The sequence below is a fragment of the Olea europaea genome, unplaced genomic scaffold, assembly GCF_002742605.1.
Source record: "Olea europaea var. sylvestris unplaced genomic scaffold, O_europaea_v1 scaffold550, whole genome shotgun sequence".
In the NCBI taxonomy this organism is placed as follows: Eukaryota; Viridiplantae; Streptophyta; class Magnoliopsida; order Lamiales; family Oleaceae; genus Olea; species Olea europaea.
Window position 1 is genome coordinate 353,321 of NW_019263832.1, and position 20,662 is coordinate 373,982.

At 32.5% G+C, this 20,662-nt stretch overlaps 1 protein-coding gene across 1 annotated transcript; it reads right to left on the reverse strand.

Annotated features, from left to right (window-relative positions):
- Window positions 1–15,397: 15,397 nt before the first annotated feature.
- On the reverse strand, window positions 15,398–15,940 carry LOC111389015 (cryptochrome-1-like). Its single transcript, XM_023013860.1, has 2 exons — window positions 15,488–15,940; window positions 15,398–15,403 (listed from the first exon to the last, which is right to left on the reverse strand). Exons 1-2 carry the CDS (start codon window positions 15,938–15,940, stop codon window positions 15,398–15,400), a joined length of 459 nt encoding a protein of 152 aa, XP_022869628.1.
- Between the last annotated feature and the right edge of the window lie 4,722 nt (window positions 15,941–20,662).

Below are 20,662 nucleotides of genomic sequence, written 5' to 3' on the forward strand. Positions count from 1 at the left end.
TATTTCTTTTCCCATCTTTAATTTTAGATTCAGATGCTGATAAAAAAATTAATAATAATAATAATAATAATAATAATAATAATAATAATAATAATAATAAATTAAAAAAAATGAAGAAGAAGAAGAAAGAAAACTCTGTTTTCAAGAATTTTGTAATTGAAAAATATCATAGATTCAAGTGTTGACTTATATAGATAAAAATATAATATGTATTGTATATTGATCAATTAAATGAATACTAAAAAGATAGAAACAAATAAATATATTGTTTATAGATTGTTATATCTAATATTGAGAAAAATTGAGTTGTTCAGATATCGACCAATCGAATTGATCGAATGAAAGAAGTCATGGGATGGGTCAAGAGGTAGTCTCAAAAACTAACCAATGATTGAGAATAAAATAGAGATTTACCTATTGCTCAATGCCATTAAAATTTGAACTCATTCCTACTCCTCTCTAAAAGTAATATATTTCTAACATGCTTTCAGCCCCACTAATTCTCTAGGAGCCAACTCATCCCAAATTGAATTCATAGTAACACAAAACTTGAGAAGACTCATATCATTCTGTTGTAAAGCCCGTATATCAATCTCCAATTGACATCGTTTTGCAAAATTAGATTTAGTGTATAACTTCTGAAAGTGATCCCAAACTTCTTTCGCTATTTCAAACTTCGCCGACTGTGTACCAATGAATTGCTTAATAGAGTTATGAATCCAAGTGAGAATTTTCGCATTATTTGACTTCTAATTATCTAACTCTATTACATAATTCGAAGCAGTGTTATCAGGTTTCACGACAGTTCACTAACATAACGCTATAATCGTTTTCCTTTTAAAAAATTCCTCATCACAGTACTCTAATATGAATGATTTTTTTACTATTTAATCTGACACTAATGAATTGAAGCGAATCATCCCTTTCAGTTGCCACCATGAAATCAACAAATAAACAAATACTAATAAAAAGAAATTAGCAAATTCCAAGAAACTCAATAACGACCAACTTACCAATATGAACTACCACTGGAATATACCGTACAGTGTACATATGACCAAATTATCACCAACAAATTGTCAGAAAGTCACCAAGAAAGAAACCGTCTCATTGAAGCGTCGCAAGAAAACCACCCATGCATTTGCACACGCTGCCAAAGCACTACAACTTCCATTCACGCACCGTCGAAATCAAAGCACGTGGTACTACATGCGCCGATCAAGTAGGATCGTCTTGTCGTCGTGAATCTAAATGTGGTCATCAATCGTCAAATGGAGGTTTTGTTTGAAAGATATTGTATATTTTCAGTGGCGGCTTAAGAGAAAATTAGGGTTTCCTACTATTTTTGATGCCACGAGTTGTTTGATAATTGATAGAACGGAAAAAAAATAATAATAATAAAAATAAAGCAACTTCAACACATATGTTTAGGCTTTGATACTATGATAATATTTAATCTTATACAAAGAATCAAACATATAGGGAACCAAAGAGAAAGAAGAAGAAGAAGAAAAAAACAATTGAGCCACCAAAAAATGAATTAGATGTCTAATGAAAAAACACACAAGTTTATATGTTGCAAGAGACTAAAAATAAAAGGAATCCTACAATAGAAGAAAACTAAATATTAGACTAATTATACATAATAATATTTTATGGAAATCAAATCAATATTACCACTCTTTACATTGACTACTACATATCATTTAAATACCACTAAAACTTTTATCTTCAAAAGTTTCTTGACGACAAATGTTATAGAATAAGAGATTTCAAAATTTTCTTTTTTCGAGATGATAATAGTTTCTACCTTAAATTTGTTTGGTACTTGAAAATATAAAAAGAAAAGGAGAGTAATCAGTCACTAACTGCTAGGCAAAATTTGGGCTCTTGACTTGTATTATATCGTGAGTTAGTCTCCTTTCCCCGAAACAAATAAAGCCCATAAGCATATGATTTTGGTTGATTAAAAAAGTCTTATTTAATATGTACATCTATGAATCTAGACATTCATGAATTTCATATTGGGGGGAAAAAAGAAACTGAATATGAGGGGAAAAATGTAGTTTCGACAAAAAGGATAAAAGATTAAAAAATGAAATTTGATAAATAAGTAATTTGGAGAAAGAAACAAAAGTTGCTGGAACATTTATTGTCTTTAACCCTAGTCAAATGAATTGATTTCTTGAACAACTATTATACTTATAAAATGAAATGTTCCATATATTCTTGGAAATTTTTCGTTATTAAGAACAGTTGTATTTTACACAGTTTGATAAAATGAAAGAACTCTAGCTAAGATGAAGACTACCAGGTCACATATCGCCCAACATTATAAAAAAGGTTGATGATGAGGAAATCAAATAATATGATTTAGAATAATGTTATCAAATCCCACTGGAGTTGCAATCCCAAATTCGGTAGCGTTAGATAATAGGTCAAATGAAAAGAGAAATCAAATGAGTTATTTAGTTCTACTTATCATTTAATGTTACATCAACACCACTTAAATTGGATTTGCAACCTCAGTAGAGCTAAATATCTTTACTTTATGATCTATCCAACTTCTTTGGTTCTCATCTGTGTCATTTGATTGAGACAAATTTGAAGCCGTTAATGTTGTAATAACATCGCAAATTTCAAGAAAAACAACAAGATCTAACAATTTATTTTCCCCACTCCCAAATTTAGCAAGTGTTAGCCATCGTTTATTATGTGCTATTTTTTAGTTAAATATTCAAAATATCCTTTCCTACCTTTGGAATTCCATATTCGAATGTGTAAGTTGTGGAGCCAATCATAGCCAAGTCAAGTGTCCATACTCACCGCTAGTCCATTCGATGAATCAAGCTACTTATGCTCAAAACTTTCGACGCCAACATAATATTTATCACTCTCAGATATATGATCAAAGTTGGAAGAATCATCTTAACTTCTCCTATAACAATATACAAAATATCTAAAATGCATCATATAACATAAATTATGATGTGAATAAGTGTTAAAGTTCGATTGAAATTCCGTGGGATATTTTTGGAATTGTTGAATTGGGAGTTGAAGAGGTCAAAATATGGACAAAGATGGAAAAGACGTCACATTGTCGCTAGCGGCCCGTTAGCTTATCGCTCAAGCAGTGGGACAAAATTTCCAGCAGAGAGCATGCTGTAGCTTGCCTAGCGCTCAAGGGCGTTCCCGTCGTTTGCTTACCACGAGCCTGTGCTCGAGTGTTGCGCTTGTCCAGTCCAAGACCGTTTTCTATATTCCACGCATTTTTGATGTTATTCAATCATCATGACTCTTATTAGGATTTGATGTGTACCCTTGTATTTAGATGGCTCTTCTTTGTAATTAGAACAAGTTAGACATTATTGTAAACACAATATACTTGTATTCTTTTTCCATATTATAGTGAATTCTCCTTTTCTCTACCAATTTCTTGGGTTGTTCTGTTGTCATCGCTACTTCAAATTATGCCATAAAATCTTGTTATTTTTTAACTAGTGGTGTTAGCGCTCATAACTACTTGGTTAGATTTGTTAATTATTAGCACTAAAGTTTAAGGTTTGATCTTGTGATGGTAATCATGAAGTATGATATTCCACTTTTGGGTCGCAATACTAGATTTTTGTTGTGACAGGGGAAGATGCGAAAGTGCTTGCTCATATGGATTTAGACAATACTTTGTTGGGATTTGACAAGATGCGCACAACTTAGACGATGGAGAAGAAATAATAAAACAATCAAGAGGCCCTTTCATAGATTCATTTTAATCTTTCGAATTATATTCTTTACAATGCTTTGAAGGAGAAAATTGAATCTACGTTATGGTTGAAGTTAGAGCAATTGTGTATGAATAAGAGTCTAACTAACAAATTGCACTTGAAGCAGCGTTTGTATTCTCATCTATGATAGAATATACATCCTTAGAAAATCACCTTGCCGTTTTTAAAGAAATTGTCGTTGATTAAGTAACCTTTGAGGTTAAGTATGATGAAAAGAATTTAGATTTGATTTTATTGTGTTCATTGCTCGCTTCATATATGTAGCTTAGAAACACAAAATAATAGTCGTGATACTATCATTGTTGAAGAAGTATATGATGTTTTGTTTTTAAAGGAAAAGATGAAGCTTTTTATTGATCAGAGGCGCAATGAAAAAGCATTGTTGTTCATTGTGGTTATAAGAGGGATAGATCAAAGTTTAATTTTAGTAATCAAATTTATAATTCTTGCAAGAAGAAGGGGCACATTAAGAAAGATTGCTATAACTTACAGAATAAAGAAAAGTTGGATGCAAATTAGAAGGGAAGGCAATTAGAAACTTCAAGTAAAGTCGATGTTGCAGAGAACTTTTAATTATTTCTGATGGTGACTCCATACAAGATGAGGATTGAAGCCTTAATATATATAGTTATGGGCAACAACGTACCCTATAAAGTAGCTGGTATTGGAAGGGTCAAAATTAAGATGTTGGATGGATGGTCAAAACAGTTGATGCAGTGAGACACATTCCAAATTTGAAGAGAAATTTTATCTCATTGACTACTCTTGATTCAAAAGGGTACAAATTCATTGGTGAAGGTGGAGTCTAGAAAGTTTGTAAAGGTGCCCATGTTGTGTTGGAGGTACAGTGAAGGTGCTAGTCGTATATCTTGCAAGGTTATGTAGAATCTTTAAAGATCAATTAGCAAATGTTTAATATTTTGGTGGTATTCAGATTGGTACAATATCGTTGGAGTTTTGGTAGTCCATGTTGAAGAATATATCTCAGTCAAGTTCAGAAATTATAAATAATACTGATTTGTTGCCACCATCTGCAGTATCATCGTATTCAATTACTAGAGACAAACCTAATAAAACTATTAGGCCTCCACATAAGTACGAGAAAGGTAATTTATTTTCGTATACTTTAATTGTGGTTGAGGGTATTGAGTCCAGCAAAGAACCTTCTACAACAACATTTTGTGGTGTTGATTCCATTTTAGGGCACGATTTTTCCCTGTTTGCCTATTTTATGGTTTTTTTTTTTTTGCTTGTGTTGATAATTCAAGCAAATTTTGGGAAGTCGAGGTACTTTTACTGTGCAGTGCTTGGATTCATTTATCCTTGTTAGATTTTGTGGAAAAGGTAGAGAATTTTGTTTGTTGGAGAGTTCAGTCGATGGTCTTGTTGAACAGTTCAGTTTTCGTCTTGCTATGGAATTTGTCTTCAGGTAGAGAGTTTTGAAGTTTGTTCATTGCATTAAAATTTGGTTTAAGGTGGAGATTTCTTAAAGTTTGATTGAATTCCATTGTTTCTTTGTGCATTTGTTGAATTGTGCTCTGAAGAGGTCAAAATATGGATCAATAAGGAAAAACGACGTATTACTTCTAGTTGCCCGTTAGCTTACCCCTCGAGTGAGCTACTGCCCCCTACCACTAGAGTGGCACACCTACCGCTCGCTTACTACTAGCTTGGCACTCGCAGAATGCTTCTCCGATACCAAGATTAATTTCTTTATTCCACGCATTTTTATGTTATTTTTATCTTTAGGACTTATATTAAGGTTTGACCTATACTCATATGTATAGTTAGCACTACTTTACAATTAGAACAAGTTAGATATTATTGTAAAGGCAATATCTTCATATTCTTTCTCCCTATTATAGTGAATTCTCCTTTCATCTGCCAATTTCTTGTGTTTTTCTTTTGTCGTGATTGCTACTTCATATTGTACCATACAATCTCGTTATTTTATAACAAGTGGCATTAGTGTGCATAACTACTTGATTAGATTTGTTAACAAGCAACAACTGAATTATCGAATTAGCAATTGAAGTATCAAGAATGGAATTAAGCTATACATACAGAACACTAAGGCAACACTCGAGTTTAGATAATCAACTACGGCAAATAGCAAAGATTTAAATTAATTAACCACAAAACACCTCCAAGCAACATTGATGTCAACTTAAATGACCGGGTAAATGTAATGTTGACCTCATTTTTTGTAAGGACGACATGAACAATAGATACCAAGACTATTCTCGTGCACATAAGCAAATTTCAACATGTATGGACGGGTTGCTAGTCGACAATACTTCGAGTTTAGATGTGGAAGAAGCTTTATAACACGAGGCAAATATATTTAGACTCCGGCAATATATTTTGAGGATGATTTTACAATAATTAACAACCGAAAAACAATTATAAGAGATCAGAGTACTCCAAATTCAAGCTAAGTAAGTATATAACCAGCTAGAGAGAAGACAAAGAGTAACTTTGATGACAAATATGAATGAAGAATTGATCTAATCAATCAAAAAATATTTTCTGATTAAATAATTTGATGATAAATAAGGTGCAAGGTCAATGTAATTTTGTTTGAGAATATCTCATTTTAATGCTTTAAAAATTTCTTACAATGAATGCAACAAGTGAATGTATTTATAGAGTTCAATGAGCAAAAATATCTGTGGGACCAGACTATCAATCAGACATTCTCTAGAATGTCCGAACGAACGATACTAGTCTTAGTGTATCTAACATTAGAATGGTCAAAAAGTGACCTTTACATGATCTGGATGTTCGGATGATCCAGACGTTCACTATCTTGTCGGAAGTCTGCATCTATAAGATTAGTCCATTTTGACTTTCCTTGGACAGATGTTAATAATGTAATTGTATTTCCTCAAAATATGATCTAAGTTCAAGTATAATTTTGAAAATAAATTTTGTTTCAATAAATGATAATTTTTGCAAGTGATAATCAAAATAAATTTTAGCACATAAAAATAGTTTTTGAGTTTTCGTCGCTAAGAATTGAAGTGTTTATACCTTTACAAGTAAACACAAACATCTAGTCCAATATTTTCTTTTGGCATTTGACTTTTGAAGCTCTTTGTCTTGAATGATTTGTATTGAGTGCTCAACTTTCATCACTTCATTCATTGTAAGTCCAATTTGTAATTTGAAGGTCTTGATAGCTAGCGATCTTTTTGTCCACGATCGATCAATGTTACATCAAATGCTTTGAACACATAAATTCAATTGTTAGAGACGAAATTAACTTGTTTGTTATGATCAAAATATTAAGGACAAAGTCAACTAAAGGTCAACAATTTCTCCCCTTTGATTATGATAAACAAGATGTCTGCAAAGTAAAATCAAGCAATTGATAAGAAATATAATTGCGAAGTAAGATCAAACAATTGATAATGTAAATTATATATTTCCCTATCTTTTGCAAATTGATATCTGGATGTCAAGCACTTCGATAAAAATTCAAGCATATCAATTTATCACATTCTCATCAAGCATATCATTCCATATATTACATATCATCTCCTATATTTTCCCCTTTTGGCAAAAGCAAAAAGATATAGCATCAAGGATCAAAACATAATCATAGAAAACAAACGAAAAACATTTCCTCCTTAATTTAACACATGATGTCAATCAATTTAAAAGTTAAGTAGATGTTATCACATTCATACATCAAAATTCGAAGTTGACAAAAGTTAAAGTCATAGAGAAGTTAAACCAACATAAGTTGTTCCAAAATACATGAGCATAAAAATGTAAATCATGTATCAAGACTCCGGAGGAGGTGGCGAAGAATATGGTGCAACGAAGCGGGCATAGAAAGGCATTGAGTTAAGATTGCATAGCATCCTATCGAGCAAGTACTTGATGAAGTAATTCGGCTAGCACGTCAACGGATGATGTGAGTGAATCGATACAACCGTTGAGAAGATTCTAGTGATCCTAGGTAAATGTAAAACTACTGATAGGTGGAGAAACACTAGAACCTGGAATATCATGAGGGGGTTTTGAACACATGGCAACATTATTGTCATTGTTGTCCTCATCGCCGTCGAAAGGTAAAGTTGAAGGATCTGAAGTGGGATTGAAACCTTTGGTATGAGCCACTCATTGACCATGCTCTTTTACAATTTTCATGCACTCAAGAGTTTGGATAATGATGGCATTGATGGTGTGAAACGGAGGTCTCATTATGCAAAGGAATTTTAAAATGCTTAAAATTTTTGGTAAGAAGCATGCCGTAAGGTAAAGATTTTGATGTATCGCGTGGAGTAAACAAGTTTCATGTGACCAAGTGCAATGTTTGACAAATTTAATTTCTAAGCAGACTAGGAAAGAATTAAGAATGAAGAGGCTGAATTATTTACTTTGTCTTGATGACTTTTTCGAGGAAGAATGACATGGAAAGTGATATTTTGTAAAATTTTGCACAAAAGAATGAGTTGATTGGTACTAAGCTTTGTGCTATTCTCAATATTCTTTCCCATAACTCTATGATAAGCACTGAAAGGATTATATCCTTCTAGAATGGGATGAGCTTTGTGGAAAAAAAATTGATTTTCACATTCTTCAAGCTTAAGAATGGTCCGAATAAGATCTTTGGTTATGATAATTCGTGTGTTTTTGAGTAAACAAGAAATTCCATCTGACCTAGCAGTGATTAACATGTTTTTTGTAAAATTCTTTCATAAGTTGAGGATATGCATTTTTCTCTAAAGAGATTATTGACACCCAACCCATGTTTTCAAAATATTCTTCAATGTGAAAGACATGGACTTCAATATTAAAGTCTACAAAATCAACATTTTTACAATTAGAATTGGAGATTTTTCAAATGAATTTGCTGATACTTCGGGCTCATCGTCAGCTAAAGGTGGTAAAGTAGGATCCCGACTTACAGCAGTCTTCATACGCTTTTCCATTCGACTAGACATGATAAAAGATTGATTTGAAGGACTCTATGCAATTTTCGCAGTTAGGGATTGTGCAGTTTCAAATGAGAGAGTTTTGGGGATTTAATGGGAGAAATTTGGATATTTTGAGAGGATTATAGGAAAAGAAGAGAGGTTTTCGGATTTGAGTGAGCAAAATGATGATTTGAGAGGAAAAATTGATAAATATGTGATGGGCGCATGGTGTGAAGAAGCAAGAGAGGAAAGAAAATAAAGGTGAGAAGAGAAATAATTTCATCTCTAGGAATGCACCTTCTTATCACTTGATCTGCACAATGCTTCCATAATAATGGGTCATCCCACACATAGTATTTAGCATCACTCTTGACTTTATCTCTTTGAGTCCTAGACAAACCACGAGGAAACATATTAGTAACTAAATAATTTACAATATTTTCATACCATGGTAATGTTACACTTGCAGAGAACAGTTGCTCGTCAAGGAATGTTTACTGCAAATGGAGTTCATCCTCCACATGAACTAAATGACTCAAATGATTTGCGACCTTATTTTCTATCCCTCTTTTGTGTTTGATCTCCAAATTGTATTCACTCAACAGAAGCATCCATTGTATTAATCTTGGTTTTGCCTCCTTCTTTTCCATCAATTAATGAAGAGTCATATGATCAGAATAAATAATGACTTTAGTACCAAGTAAATAAGGTCAAAAAATTTTTAAAGCAAAAACAACAGCCAAAAGTTCTTTTCCAATGGCAGAATAATTTCTCTGGGCACGTTCAAGGTTCTGGACGCATAATAAATGGCATGGAATGCTTTTCCACTTCTTTGACCCATAATTGCGCCCACTATAAAGTTCTTCGCGTCACACATTATCTCAATAGTAAGGTTCCAGTTAGGGATTTGGATAACAGGGGCAGGATTCAACAGTTCTTTCAACTCATCAAATGCCTTTTTCACATGCCTCATCGAACTCAAAATCCACATCCTTTTGTAGCAGCTAGCATAGGGATAATGCTATTTTGGAGAAGTCCTTAATGACTCTGCGGTAGAAACATGCATGTCCAAGAAAAGAACGAACTTCCCACACACTAGTGGGATAAGCTAAAGACTAAATATTTATCTACCTCAATTTCCTTAGACGAAACAATATGACCTAAAACTATACCTTGTCCGATAATAAAATGACATTTTTTAGAATTTAGGACTAGTCGTCCGATGCTTCTTAAAAACCTACACAAGTTTTTCTTCTTACAATGCATTGAGTTCATTTGAAACTATCACTTGCAATGTTTTTCCATCTCCAAGGAATACATACTTGAGATCACTGGGGAGAGGTTTCAAATCTAGAATGGAAGCCTACAAAACAGAAGTTAAGGGCTTCTTTTTAGAAACTGGTAATGCAATATATGAAAGTTACTTGTTTGTTGTTACTTTGGAAGATCATCCAGTGCCGCAACAATTTCCTACAAGTTATTTTTCAAGGCTAACCCCCTTATCCTCTTTCTCAAGATATTTAATAATTCATCTTTTACATCAAATTCAAAAACTCTTGTGCTAAACAATCAATTACATTAATAGAATGGATATGATTATCATCATCATGGCATTATAGATATGGAATTTAATAATTTCACCATCGAATTCCAGGGTAGGTGTGCCACTATGAACATCTCTCTTTGTCATGGATGTCTTTGAGAATGGTCTTCCTAACAAGATAGTGGTAGTTTGATCACCATTGTCCATATCAAACACACAAAAATCATCAGGAAAAACCAATTCATTAACTTTATAAGAACATCCTCAATCACATCCTTAGGATAGGAATTAGATCTATCAACTAATTGAATCACAACACCAATTTTATTCGAAAGTCCAAGTTTCAAAGAAGCACAAATAGAACATGGCATGACATTTATAGATGCTCCTAAATCCAACATGACCTTCTCAGATCTATTGTCACCTATCGTACAAGGGATATTAAACATATCTGGATCTTTGTATTTTGTAAAGAGTTTTATGAATAACTACAGAGACATTTTTCCTAACTCTCACCTTTTCACACCCTTAAAGTTACTGTTTTTTCTTAATTGTATAAAGCTCTTTCAAAAATTTAGCATAACAAGGTACTTGTTTAATAGCATTTGGCAATGGAATATTTAGCTCACATCGACGAAAAGTTTCATAGAGATCCTTATTTTGCTCCTCTTTCCTAGATTCTACTAAAGCTTGAGGAAAATGGGGTACTGGTTTATATTCAAAAGGAAGTGGAATCTCACTCTTAGGTATGCCATCGTCATTGGGAACACTATTTTCTACTGTGACATCTTTATTCTTTTCTTCCTTTGACGATATTGGAACTGCCTTCAATGGGATTTCAACCTCTTTGCCGCTCCTCAATACAATTGCACTTTCATTTTCCTTTGAATTTACCACCATTTGAGAGGGTAGTTTTCTCAAAATTTGTGATTCTAGTTGACTGATTGCTATTGCCAGTTAACTCATCTGATTTTCCAAGCCCTCAATACTGGTCCTTGCCTCTTGTTGAAATTATTTTGTCTCCTATTGAAATTGCAACGTGTTAGTGGTAAGAGACAACAATATCTTTTAAAGACATACCTAAATTTGATGTTTGGCCCGGTAGTTGTCTAGAAGGATATGGCTGCTTATATTGCTGAAAAATCAGGTGATTTTGAGGCATGGGTTGATTTATTTGTGGATTTCCATAACTGAGATGAGGGTGATCCCCCATCCTTGGTTATATGTGTTCGAATAGGGATCATACTTCCTTTGCGGTTGTCTAGGAAAGCCACCTGCTATATTAACTTTTTCAATTGGTTCTTCTTGAAGAGTTGGACACATGTCGGTTGGATGTTCAACTATTGAACAAATCTCATAAACGTTTACTGTCTGCATATTACCTACAGCCATTTAATGAACAAAAGAAGTTAGACTTGCAATTTATTGTTCAATAAATGAATTATTACCTCATTAACATGTTTAGGAAGGAGGTGGAGTCTAGTGCCAAATTGTTGAGCATTGGCTACCATGTTTATAATTAAACTCCTTGTGTCCTTAGGCATTTTAACCACCAAAGCTCCTCCAGTGGCAGCATCAATCATACCCCTATTACATGTGAAACAGACTTTGGAGATATTGAGGCAACATCGGTTTTCTATTAAGGTAAGCAAATGTGCCTTTGGACAAGAAGAGTTAGAGTACTTGGGGCATATGGTTCCAATCAAGGGCTTAAGGTGGATGAAAACAAAATTGCATCCATGGTAGCATGGTCTCGGCCTACTAACATTTCTGACCTACGTGAATTTTTAGATTTGATAGGTAACTGCTAGAAATTTGTAAAAAACTATGGCATAATAGCTCAATCACTCACCAATTTACTCAAGAAGGGTCAATTTGGATAGAATGATGAAGCGGAGGTTGCCTTCCACACCCTCAAGCAAGCTATGACGACTACTCCCATTTTGGCAATGCCAAATTTCAATGACTCCTCTACCATTGAAACAGATGCCTCTGCAAAAGGAATTGGAGCCGTGTTGACCCAACAAGGCAAGCCCATAGCCTTCATGAGTCGAGCCATAGGGATGTCCAGGAAATCGTGGTCCACTTATGCCAGGGAATGTTGGCCATTGTAGAAGCCATACGCCTCTGGCGACCATATTTGTTGGGCAAGAAATTTTTTTATCCAGACGGACCAACGAAGCCTTAAGTATTTTTAGATCAATGTATGCGGACAGACGGGCGTTTGCTGTTACATTGAACAATATCTTCAGTGTTTTGTTAATCAATGGCCACGCAAATGGAGCAGCTACTTGCCTTGAGCAGAATATTGGTATAATACAACATACCATGTTTCCACTAGTATGACTCCCTTCTAGGTCCTCTATGGACGATTACCTCCTTTTGTTCCATCATACAGGGACGGTATCTCTCTAGTACACGAGGTTGATCAAACTTTATTAAGTCGTGATGAATTGTTGCAACATCTCAAGAATAATCTCGAGAAATCAATCAATCGAATGAAGCAACTGGCTGACCAGAATAGGAAAGATGTTTCTTTCAATGTTGGTGATCATGTATTTTTGAAATTGCAACCATATCGCCAGCAGACAGCTTTCAAACAGGCCCACCAAAAATTATCTAATAATTTCTATGGGCTTTATTGCATTTTGGAAAGGCGTGGGTCAGTAGCCTACAAACTTCAACTGCCAGAGAAGGCACGCATTCACTCGACTTTTCATGTATCACTGCTTAAGAAGTATGACGGAAAGGTTGATGAAGCACATATGGAGTTACCACCCTTCACAGAAGAGGTTATTGCTATTTTGGAACCTCTATCAGTGTTAAATACTCGATGGACAAAGTAGTTAGCTAACATAGTAGAGGAAAGCCTAGCGTATTGGAAACATCTGCCAATAGAAGATGCTACATGGGAACCAACCAAGATACTTGTGAAATAGTTTCCTTCCATGAATCTTGGGACAAGATTCCACTCATGGGTGAAGGATCATAAACCACGCAGGTCAGGGGGTAGCCACAACTGAATCCTTAATATATGGGCTAATGCATTACGCAAGGAATAAAACCTCCAACAAGTGTACTACTAAGTGAACTAGTCGTTGGAGTAATTTAGGAGATTATTTCCATTTCTGTTTTTATTTCCTTCTGTTGTATTTCATTTTGGCTAAGATTCAGCATAAGTTGTTAAAGTTTGACTTATTTAAAGCCTTGATCGTGAATAAAGAAGGCATCTAGAATTATTTATCAAAACTGTGGTACAAATCTCACCCTAAGAGAGTTAATCTTTATATTCTATTTGTCTTTGATCGGGACCGCTATAAAGCTAAGTTTACAATCCTGATTTTTTTTGTCAAGAAGAGGAAACTTGTCGCTGGAAGAAAATGATTAATGGTTTATAATCAATTTCTAATCCCTACTTGTCCCTAACTTGTTTGCTTCTTTTATTGACATAGAATGCTTGGCATGCCCATTAAAAGTTCTTGGCTTAGTAAGTCCTTCTGATTGTAAACTCCAAGTGTTCAAAATTCATTCCCCTTTGACTTGGTTTAATGGGATTCACATCCTCTTTACTTTAAAAGGGTAAGGATATGAAGAACTCTGTTTGCATTTAGTAAGGAATTGTGTATGAAATTTTGTACAATAATCTCTTATGAGGATTTTTATTATAGTAGGGATTGTGGAAGTGAAATATGTGATTGGTTCAATGGAAGGGATAAAGTAAGATTTAAAATTGAGGCCATTTGAGAGAGTCACATATCTGTTTCATGATATCAAAATCAATGACAAGATCTTTACCAGGCAATGATGAACCTAGTATTTATGGGAATTGCCGAGTTTTGGGAAAGAACTGGATTTTGATGGGTTTACTAATAAGTTTTGTAACGAAGTACTCATTGTTTGGCGACTTGAAAGATTTTTCTTGTGATTTTTCAGCATGTTTTCAGGAGGGATTGTTGGATTAAGAATTTAGGATGATGTTCCAATGTTAAGCAATGTTGCAACTACAGTGGGCCTTTCATATTTTTCTTAAAAAAAGACTTACTAAGATCATTGGTACTGCATAGGAAATATTTATGACCGACATTTTAAATCATTCCTATATAGAGCCAATGCCAATATCATCACTACTGGTATCAAAATCATTATATTTAAGAGCAAATATAGTTTCAATCATTCCTAGTGCAAATTTTGCCAAGTGGGCTCCTTTACCATAAATAAAACATTTGTTTCCTTTCTTCTTTGAAATTTTTTTTCATGAAAAACCTTTTTTTCTAAAAAGGAAATTTTGAAAATTCACTTCTTCTTCCGTGGAATTTTGATCTCTTGCTTTTGAACCTTTCATTATGCCTACATTCGATTCAGGCTTGGTTAGTCACAAGCCTCACTGACTTGTTTTCCTTTTGTGTTGAAATATCTAAAAGAACTATTTTAGATTATAAACCGTCGTTAGAGTTTTCACTACTCAATTACAGATTTCTCGATAGATGTCTACGAAATCGGTTGTGTAACACTACGACCCGCATAGATCAAAACGTCACTAAAATAATTGTACATTAGCTGTGGGTTTAATAATTAACTATATTTTTAGCAGAAAGTATAAAATTTTAATTTAAGAATTTACTTAAGAATTATATTTTTTTTCTTTAAAATAATATATTTTTTCCACGAACAATGGCATATATGTGTTTACCAAATAAATAAAAGGCTTTATATAAATTTTTCATTTATGCCCATCTTTAAACAGTAAGTAAAACTAAGCTATTTTCTTTTTCTATTTTGCATGGCAAGTGTCAAAATAAATTCGTTTGCATAGCTATCGACCTCGAAACTTCACAAAATTTTATTGTAAAGTAGAAAAGTTTCTATAATATAACATATCTAGAAATTGTTTTTTGTCGGTGAAAAGTGAATTTTGTACACTTATCTAGGTTAGTAAATCGGAGTATTTGTTAGTGATTTGAATGAATTATAGCTTAAAACTCAGAGGAACTAGTGATGCAAAAACTCCACGATATTGACAATTTGTTTTTATTGTTTATAACGAATAAAAGAAACTTTGAATTATAGCATAAAACTACGATAGTTAAATATTTTCTTCTCCCACACAATGTTTTAGGAATTTCTTAGAATTTTAGCAAGCAAAATTAGACCTGAAATCCTGATTAAAAAATAAATAAATAAATTACCACATGAAATTGTAGTCCTTGCATAAAACAGGGAAACTGTATTATCACCTGTGGACTACCCATATGCTCAAGTTGATGCCCATCAGGCAAGCTATCTGAAATATAATGCCAACCAAGGACATCACTTTCCAAGTCTTCATCCAGAAGTGTATCCCAGATATACTTCAATCTCCATTGCCAAGGAAAAATAGGAAACTTGACAAAGAATCTCGAAACAATTACTCTAATCTTGTTATGAATCCACCCAGTGGCCCAAAGCACTCTCATTCCAGCATCAACCAATGGATAACCAGTTCGACCCTGTCGCCAAGCCTTAAAATGGGCCACGTTAGCATGCCAAGGGAAAAAATTCAAGTTGTTCAGCAATGATCTTTCATGAGTAAATGGGAAGTTAAAACAGATATAACGAGAATACTCCCTAAGACCAATAGCCCTAAGGAAAAAAGTTGCACATTCTTCTCCAGCAGAGTTCTGTTCATTTTTCCAAAGTATTTGCTTCATACGCACAGATGGTAAAACACTAAAACTTTTGAACACTGAGTTCCCCAAAATGAATATATGGGGACAAGAGGGATGCACAGCTCCCACTACAAAGAATCTCGAAACAATTACTCTAATCTTGTTATGAATCTACCCAGTGGCCCAAAGCTCTCTCATTCCAGCATCAACCAATGGATAACCAGTTCGACCCTGTCGCCAAGCCTTAAAATGGGCCACGTTAGCATGCCAAGGGAAAAAATTCAAGTTGCTCAGCAATGATCTTTCATGAGTAAATGGGAAGTTAAAACAGATATAACGAGAGAATACTGAAAAAAGTTGCACTTTCTTCTCCAGCAGAGTTCTGTTCATTTTTCCAAAGTATTTGCTTCATACTCACAGATGGTAAAACACTAAAACTTTTGAACACTGAGTTCCCCAAAATGAATATATGGGGACAAGAGGGATGCACAGCTCCCACCAACCCTAAGTCTGTCCTTTGAGTAGTCTAGCAGATGATGCTCTACAAAATCTGTTAGAGCCTTATCAGCATTGCTCCAACCAGGTGACCATCCTTTTCCTAGTAAGGTATTAGTAAATTTTCTGATTCATCTTCAAGACCTAATTCCTTAATTGAACACTTTTAGCACTTCCTGTCAATACAAAAGACAAACAACTATTCAGCTTTCTCTTTCAGATTTTCTCATACTTCCTTTTTCTATTTCTTATTTGATTCTTATTTTTCCTTCTGGCTATTGGACTATTATGCATTGACTCACAAGGCCAATGTCTAAACAAGTAACAAACTGATAATGTCAACTATAGACCGAAACCAACAACTGGATTTCAATGAAAGCAATTTGGTAAATATACAGAATACCTGCAGCTGGCACCGAACGCCACGGAGGAAAATGTGAAACGATTTCTCTTTGCATGAATAAGCACTAAATGCATGTCCATTGTCAACAAATACTTCCCAAGGCTCATTCAATAACTCCCCGTTATAGCTTTGCACTGTAATGCCAAGCTCACCCAACTCGTGTTTAGTATCGTGATCGCGAACGAGTGAAACAGGATCTGGGGATGGAGACACAACAATTCGAGGATATACCTGGAAAAGTCTATTTCTTCAGCATCACAGTAATTTGTTGAACTTTATATTCTAAAACTGAGCTAAAGATTAATAGTGAATGCATAACATTCTCGTAATAACTACAAATTCCACCTTGCGATTTTCAATTTCTTTTAATCATCCTTTAGCTTCCTTTCTGAAATTCCGTCCTCTACGTTACTCTAGAACAACAAAAAGAACTTAAAAGAACCCATCTTTTTAGTCCAACTGGTTCAATTTATATAATTTGCTTACTAGCTTAGCACCAAACGTTTATCTAATACTTACACAAACAACAACAAACTACGCCTTGTTTCCAATTAACAAGAAGCAGAACTAGTGGCGGAGGCATAAATTTTGAGTTAGAAGGCACAATCAACTTGCAAAAAAGTTAAGAGGAATTTTACATTCAAAAATTTACATAAAAAAAATAATAAATAAATAAATCATACCAATTTATAGTGAGTTTTACATCTGAAAATTTACATGTGGTATGACTTTTTCGGATGTAAAATTTTGACAAAAATTTATGTAATACCCTATTTTATATTTTCAAATAAAATGATGTAAATTAAATTGAGAAATTTATTGCATAAAAATAATAAATCTTTCTGAAATAAATGAAATATTTTAAAGAAAAGACAAATTAGACGCCTCTTTTTAAAATGTATGTTTGGCGTAGTTTTAATTATTTCCAACGTCTATTTGGACAGTTCGATATATATATATATATAAATTCTAGAAATACAAATTTGGAACAGCCTACTTTGACAAGCTGTAACATTATCTACGATTAGCCGTTTCGCATGTTATTGACGACGTAGAAAACTAGGTCATGAGCACTTCGAAATAAGATTAGTAATACAATATTTCGCTCCGTTTTGTATCTCGTAATGACTCTAAAAATTGAGACAAAAACATAGAAAAATCAATGGCGGTAAGAAAAAAAGGATTTGTCCAAAAGTCGGGGGTGGCAGGATTAGAATGGGATATGGATAGATTTTTAGAAAATCAAGAAATAATTATAGCACCACAAGAAGCATTAACTTACAAAGATATTCATGGAAGAACTAGTTTAAGATTTTTAGATTATAATCAAGTACAAAGACAATGATTTTGAAGAAGAAACTAATCTTGAAGAAGAACAAAATGAACCATTTCAAAATCAAGTTCATATAGAATAAATGGATGAAGAATTAGATAGAATAATTTACCCAAAAGAATTAGGAATGAATTTAGATAATAAAGAATTATTAGAACTTGAAGATCAAATGTATCTTAATAAGATTATAACAGAATCTGAATATTTATATTATGATCAAGAACAGAATATAAGAATAGGAATTATTAAAAAAGATAATGATTCAAAAAATTCAGATTTAAGTTATATAAAAGAACTTATGAAAAATTCTAATACATATAGAACTTTTAGTAATACTCCTTTTGATAAAACAATTAAACATGAGGCAATGGTTTATGGTGGAGGATTTCTTCCAAGAGGAGCTTATCCTTTATATAATAATACAGAAGGAAAATATATAGCAAGAGGAAGTGAAAGACCCTTAGAAAAGAAAATAGAATTCCAATCAGATCATAAAGCACAAATTCTAAATATTACAGCACATGATCCACAGACATAGAATAATGTAATAAATGTATGGAAAAATACTATAATGGGACACTATATTAGAAATTTTCAAGAAATAGAAGCTTTAGACATGTATAGATACTTAGAAACATTTTTAGGAGAAAGTGTAAAAGTTATGTGGGAAGCATTTAAATTGGAAAAGAAAGAAGAATTTGAACAATTAATTAATATGGGTAGTAATCCATATAATTTTGTCAATAAAATACAAATATTAATAACAAGAGCAGACCCAAATTGAGGATATATGAGTATACAAAGAAAAGTTATGAGAGATTTAGAACAACTTAGTCATTATAAATGGACTAAAGGGAGATATGTTAAAAAAATTTAAATGAATATCATTATTTAACTTCAATATCAGGAAATACATTTAATCAAGAAATTGATAATAAATTATTTCATAAACTATCAGGACCATTAGGGTTAGAAATTACAGATAAATGGAATAATTTAGCATCAGTAAAAGAAGAACCAGAAAAACAATGGAGTATAGGACAAAAAATAGAACATGTAATAAGATGTTTAGAAGATAAATGTGTAGAATTACAAATTTAAAAACAACTTAAAAAGATAGATTATAAATTTTGTAAAGATATTTTTACCCGACAAACTTATGGAGCATCTAGTTCAAGAAAAAATAAATATAGTAATAAAGAAAGAAATAAGAACAGATCTTTTAAGAAAAGATATTTTCTTAGAAAATCCAATAAAAGAAAATAATATTTAGATGAAAAAAGACATGTTAGGAAATTTAAACCAGAAAAAACTTATAAAAATAGACTTAGCTGTTATGCTTGTAATAGTAATGAACATTTATCCAAGACCTGTCCAAAAAGAATAAATAATTATGATAAGAAAAGTACACTAATAGAATGTACTAATGAAGATTTAATACAACTAGATGAATATATCTCAGACAAAGAATTTATTTATAGTATTATATCAATAGAAGATAAGAATTTAGAAGAAAATAGAGAATCTGATTATAAAATAATAGATGAATTTTCAAATATAAGATTACAAGAAGAATCAGAATCAGAAGAAGAATTAAATTTAATGAATAATGTAATTATAGAATGTATACATAATAGGCAAAGATATAAAGGAACAGATAATATAGCTTGTTATTTATGTAACTGGTATCCAGTAAGAAAGCTTAGAGCTAAATGTATAGAATGTTATAAAGAAGCATGTATAAAATGTTTAGAAGAAAAGAATCTTATTGAAAAAGAAGAAATTAACTCAGAAATTTTAAAAGAAAAAATTAGAATTTCAGAAATAAAAATTCTTAGAAAAAGAATAGAAAGTTTAGAAGAAATGCAAAAATTTATAATAAATAAAATAGAATTGTTAGAATATAATAATAAAGGAAAAATGATAGAAATAGAAGAACAAAATCAAAGTATAGAACATAAAGAAAAAAGAATATATTCAGGTAATATGTAATCCAGAAAAACTCAAAAATATTAAAGTAAAATGTTACATAAGAATAGGACAATATGAAATAAAATATTTAGGTTTAATAGAATCAGGATGTAGTAATTGTATAATTAATAAAAAATTAATACCAAAACAATACATAACATATTCAGAAAAACCAATAGAAGCACAACAAATGGACGGAGAACTTTATACTTATACAGAATTATTACAATCAAATAGTAAGATTCGTTTTGAAACAAATTGTGGTAGAAGTATAGAATATACTTTACCTAAAGAATATGTATGAATCAGACCTTTAAATATTAAAGATACATATTTTATTATATGATTAAGTTTTTTATTAAAAGATAATGGAAGCGTTACAATTACTAAAGATTTTTTATATTTACAAAGATATACTTTATTTACACCAACACAAATTACTTATTTTTCATCAGAGTGCATAGAGAAGTGTGGTGGTAGTAGCAGTAGTAGCAAGTATAAGTGTGAAAAAGAAAGAGAAAGCCAATTAATAGAAGAAGATAATTTAGAAGAAATAAATTTT